Source organism: Triticum dicoccoides, chromosome 6B, assembly GCF_002162155.2.
Source record: "Triticum dicoccoides isolate Atlit2015 ecotype Zavitan chromosome 6B, WEW_v2.0, whole genome shotgun sequence".
NCBI classification, from domain to species: Eukaryota; Viridiplantae; Streptophyta; class Magnoliopsida; order Poales; family Poaceae; genus Triticum; species Triticum dicoccoides.
This window is the reverse complement of record NC_041391.1, coordinates 333,115,153-333,120,717: the sequence shown is the minus strand read 5'-3', so window position 1 is coordinate 333,120,717 and position 5,565 is coordinate 333,115,153. Positions and strand designations below refer to the sequence as shown.

The following is a 5,565-nucleotide window of genomic DNA, read 5'->3' as shown; positions in this document are numbered from 1 at the left end:
AGGAGGTTAAAACCTCCGGCATCTGCATCAATCTTTGCATACAGCCATCTTTATTAATTATTCTACAAATGTCTGACAAGAACATGTACGATACTTCCCGTATAATCCATGTCCGACACATCAGATCGAACTGCCCGCCAGGTTGATTCAATGTGCAGCATCCCCGCAAAACAAAAGGATTCAATGTGCAGCATCCCACTGGGTGTTGCATCGTACAAGGATTGGACAAGGAAACGTCGTCTGTGCAGCAGACCACTGGAAGTACATTTTTTATCTTTCAAAAAATCAAATACCCAGGATACAACTACATTACTGATTGATCTCCTACAACAATTTCTAGATGGAACGATGGCAAAAGAACAGGGGGGGAGACATACATACTGATCCTACAGCATTTGCACTGAACAGTTTTCCTTACTTCCATGACAAGATTAAGACGGAACAGAAGCAGAACATCTCCTTGGCTCTTCCAACTCTATAACCTGGCATACCAAAGTTCCCGGAGTAAGTACGTACAGTAGAGGGACAGACAGGTATCGCATGCCACTGCTGAAACAATTAGCCCTCAAGCCAGTTGCATAATAGCATCCCTCCAAATTTAACCATTTAAATATATGAGCGAGCAAAAAGGAGAATATTACGTGAACATTTGTGGACGGTTACGGGGCTGAGGACGCTTCACTGGTGAGATTATCATATTTCTCAGAGCTGTCGAAGAATTGTTCATGTTAGCTCCAAAGACGGACCGTGGCAGCTGTCTGGGTCTCATATCCATCGGAGGTGCAGCAGTGTGACCAGGAGAACCCCCAGACAGCTCAAATGGACCAGAGTTCTCACGCCGTTGCCTTGGTTGTGGAGCCCATCCCTCATCTCTGCGCCCTGGGGTTTCAGGAGGATCAATCGATCCTACAACAAGTGAATGAGCTGTTTTTGTGGAGAGGTAGCTTCTAGAAAGCCAAAGTGTTGTATTGAACTTATTCATGGCTGGATGTTTAGCAAAAGTAGCTATTTAATAGCTTCTCGAAAGGCAAAGTATTGGGATGAGTGAGCGGTAGACAACTAAAATCAACTGCGTCATAATGCCATAAATTACCTTGTCTCAGAGGGTCGCCGCTGTCCAATATGTTGGGCATGCCTGACAACAAGTCAGGCTGAGCTCTTGGGAAGTAGTTGTTTGCAGGTTGAATGGCTGAACGTTTTACCGACTCATACTCGTTTCTCAGCCGATCATACATCTCGTCAAGCTTCCTCTTCTGCCTGGAAGGAAAGCACATTTCATACATATTGGATGGAGCGGAACTTTGTTCCTATAAGGAAAATAATGGCACACTAGACTAACCTGGATTTCTCTGCAAATTTTTCTTGTAACTCCTGCTTATCCCTTGTCAAGTTTTCAATCTCTTGTTCCATCAACTGGCATCTTTTGGCCATCTTCTGGTATGCCGCATGCACTTCTTCCAGTTTTTCAGTGAACTTTGCCTGCATAACTTCACACTTTTGCCTACATTGACCAACAATTCTGTTCATCTTGTATTGCATCTCCAGATCCTTTTGTCCGATGTAAAACATGACACTTCTGTATGCACTCTTCATAACTGATTAGTATCATGTTCAAGGAAAAGCTAAATGATTATCATATTAGCAACAAAAGAACAAGCCTTCAACAGTAGTAACATGATCGCTGACATCATTGTCTCACTACAGCAGTTTTTGTTTTCAATTTTAGGTTGTTTGAGTTACTGGAATACTAAAACAGGAGGTTAATCAGGCACTAGATTCCATGGAGGTGAGCTATGTTATTCAACAAAATAACATAAGAACGATTCTAGGTCCAGTGAATAAAATATCAAGGATACGTATATGTGGAGAAACTCCAGTCATTGACATCTGAGATAAAAACAAAGTTATCACAACAGATGAGTTACAGGAAAATCAACTGCATATGTCATTATGAATCGAATTCAGAGGGGTACTTACATTTGTCCATTCATCGCTTGGATTTATGTCAGTAGGCTTCATATGGCTAAGAAATAATAAAAAAAAGGATTAGATGATATCGGCATATTAATACATGACTATTAATTTGATCTCAAGACTAAAACAGAATCCTCTGTAACATGTTAAGAAGTGACATAAGTATATAAGGTTCTCATTAAGAGAAAAGAAAGAATGTGAAATACACACGAAACATGATGTTTTGTAGGCACTCCAGCATCTGTAGATATCCCAAATTGATATGGATAAGAGAAACGTAGCTTACACGAAAGGTGAAACATTAAGCATGAAATAATGAATGCTATATCAAGAGTTCATAACTGACCTTTTGGAAAGTACTTGGTCACAAATTGGACATGCACCATCGTTACTGAGTATTTTCTTTGCATCCTCTGTACCTGCACAATAAGTATCAGTTAAAGTAAAAAAAATGTATTCTGCAATAGCAGCAGTTCTCATGAACTTTACTTATTTACAATTGAAACGATTAAACAGAAAGGGATAGAAGATTGCAGACATACATAAAAGATGGCCACAAGTTGTTGTTATGGCTTGCCCTTCCAACTCCCGCCAGCAAGCGTTGCACTTCATTTTGTATTCTTTGTTCAGAAGAACCCTGCAGGTCGAAACACAGATAAATGACTTGCACTAGATGAACAGATCATAACCATCTAATGTGTCCTGCATTACAGCCCTAAATCCTAAGAGGCTAAGAAGCACAAAATGCATGATTAGTGCAAATAATCACAAAATAAATGCAGAAATAACTGCATACACTGTTTTCATGGAATGTGTAATCATGAGGGCATTTGCATAATAAAATGCCAGATCTTTTAGTTTTGAGTACCGAAATTTAACAATGAATCAGTTTTTGTTGTGCATCACATATTTACCACTGATACCACAATACATAAAATTTCTCAAGAATTGTACTTTTCCCACTGCAAACAATAACTGGAAGCAAGACAATGAAGATGAAAATGAGAAATAAAGTTGGCCTTGAAGTGCAGCACACAATTTCTATTATTTCCATTACAATTACCTCACTTTTGACTACACTGGGTTGGACTGTACATTACAGATCAGAGTGAGATAACGGTATATATTTACAATGAAATAGGAAACCTGAGGAGCCATAGTTCGCCCACTGAATTCCATCAACAAAGCATAAAAGGTCTTAATAGGCCAGAGAGGAATCATCTATAATGTTCTCCGAGTATTCTTCAAGTGATTCCGTATCAAATTTGTATAGTACTCATGATTTCAGATTTAAACTTGTTAATGTTTAAAACCCTTCTGCTGTGCTCGGGAAAGCCCGAGACCTTTTCCACACGTCTTCTGATACTATACCGTCCACTTCTTTTAGCAAGCTCGGGGGACCCTGTATCCCATGTCACTGACAGGTATGTAACAAAATTCCATCACATAAATTCCTATTGAAACTTTTGGCATATAAGAAAAAGGGTAATCAGCATTTCTTCAAGCATTTTTTTAATTCAAACTTGCCATTCGGTTATGTGCAAAATATATCAAGATATTACAGTAACTAACCTTGCACTTATAATCGCCTAAACGTAGGATCTCACATAACACAAGACATGATCAACATTACAAACATACCAGGTACATACAGAAGTCCTGACGCAGAATTCATCTACTCCCTCCGTCCCAAAATAAGTGACTCAACTTTGTACTAGCTTTAGTACAAAGTTAGTATAAAGTTGAGTCACTTATTTTGGGACGGAGGGAGTATATTGTAACCCGGTTACCTATTCCGCTGATTTGAGCTTAATCAAGTAGATAAGCTATCTCAGAGCACCTAAGTAGCTATAATATGTTTGGACGAGTGCTCAAATAAACTGTGATAACAGTGGTAGTGGCACTAAATACTGCTAATTAGGTAGCTTTATGGGAGACTTCTACAAACTCTCTCTATACTCCATAACAGAGACAAGAGTTCTGATTGATGCATCAAGCAATATGCATTTAGAACTATTTCTGCATTCCATAACATTTCACTCCTAATTAACTATTGCAACTAAATGGCATGATCCAACTTGCTTCAAATATGTAATAGTTCGCTACATGTCAAGTTTTACTCTCATAATCTCAATTCTCAACAGTGAACGTAGTGAATATATTTCAAATAACACAGATCCAAACAAGCCAGCATCATAATTTTGTTAGCGGTAAAGAAAACGCCATAAATTTGTTGCATCCAGAGCACCAAACAATGCAAGAACAAAGCAGACACGATACACGATGACCCTATACTCTTCAGAACCTACCATTTGCAGCTAAAACAGACTGGTTAACGCACTATAAAGCCAGCAGCAGAGCAGCTTTTGTACTCTTAACTCAAACGGCCGCACACACATCACAAATGAACTGTATAAACGCGAATAGTTGCACCTGTACTACTAGCTAACTGTCCGCACTTGCCCATGAGGAGCGCAATCGAAGCCTGAGCGCAATTTGATGCAGTAGCGACTCCAAAACCCGCTGTAAAGTCGGAACCAAATTTCCCCAGGAGATCTCGCGACCAATCGCGTCCAATCCAGCAATCCACAAAGCAAAACTAGTTCCGACCCAGCGCCCAGCGCAGCCTAATAGCAAATCCGAAGCGGTGAGATGGAGCGCTCAGTTACCTCCACACGAGCGTCAGGAAGGTGACCTCGTGAACGACGGTGGTGGTGGTGATGAGAGGTGGGTCTCCGGCGGGGACGAAACCCTCTTCGTCGAGGGCTCCAGAAGCCAGTATTCCGCTCCGCCCAGGAGGCGACGGGGAGCAGGAGGCGGCCGGGAGGAGTTGGGGTGGGCGAATGGGAGTAGCCGTGGCCGTGGCGGCAATGGGGCCGCGAGGGTTTCAAGGTTTCGAACGAGTGGGATTGCTTGCTTCATTCGCGGAGAAGAGGAGGAAACAGCCGTTGCGAATGGGAGTCGCGCCTGACCGCGACGAGAGGCGTGGTCGTCGACTGTGGAGACGGGGCATTTTTTTTCGAAAATGTTAACGCCCACACGTGTGGGCATTGACTATCTCGACCACACGCATTCATCACCGTCCAGTACTATATGCACGAATCTTGTCATAATTTAGCTGATTTTTTGTGCCACGTAGGACAAGGCGTGTGTGGTGTGTGACATAGTTCGTCCACACATCCGTTTTACCACACGGAGGGGTCGATGTGTGGGCGTTTAGCAGTTCACCCACACATCAGTTTTCAGTCACGCACAAGGACTGATGTGTGGGCATTTGCCATCTCGCCCACACGCCCGTCTCCTCTCCCACACCCAGCTGCTAGTTGCCATGTGTTTTTGCAGCACACATGGCAACCGCCCCTAGTATGCTTTATAAGCAGGTGGCAACTCTTTTTTTTTACCTAAGTTGCCATGTGTTTTTGCAGGGTACACGGCAACTGCCTAGTGTGCACGTAAGTAGATGGCAACTCTCTTTTACCGAGTTGCCATGTGTTTTTGTATGGTACATGGCAACTGCCCCAACGTGCACGTACATGGCAACTGCCCTAACGTGCACGTTAGCAGATGACAACTCTTTCTTTTTACATGGCA

General features: G+C 42.1%; 1 protein-coding gene across 3 annotated transcripts; it reads right to left on the bottom strand.

Moving 5' to 3' along the window:
• Window positions 1–223: 223 nt before the first annotated feature.
• On the bottom strand, window positions 224–4,948 carry LOC119325095 (E3 ubiquitin-protein ligase CCNB1IP1 homolog). 3 transcript variants are annotated; one of them, XM_037598836.1, is made up of 9 exons: window positions 4,644–4,945; window positions 2,517–2,611; window positions 2,321–2,393; window positions 1,978–2,023; window positions 1,857–1,887; window positions 1,340–1,595; window positions 1,094–1,257; window positions 642–879; window positions 224–482 (listed from the first exon to the last, which is right to left on the bottom strand). In XM_037598836.1, exons 2-9 carry the CDS (start codon window positions 2,584–2,586, stop codon window positions 476–478), a joined length of 885 nt encoding a protein of 294 aa, XP_037454733.1. In that variant the 5' UTR covers window positions 2,587–2,611; window positions 4,644–4,945; the 3' UTR covers window positions 224–475. The 3 variants fall into 3 exon arrangements, with proteins under 3 accessions (XP_037454733.1, XP_037454732.1, XP_037454734.1); XM_037598835.1 differs by lacking the exon at window positions 224–482 and having other exon boundaries at window positions 638–906; window positions 4,644–4,948; XM_037598837.1 differs by lacking the exon at window positions 224–482 and having other exon boundaries at window positions 638–879; window positions 4,644–4,946.
• Window positions 4,949–5,565: the final 617 nt, after the last annotated feature.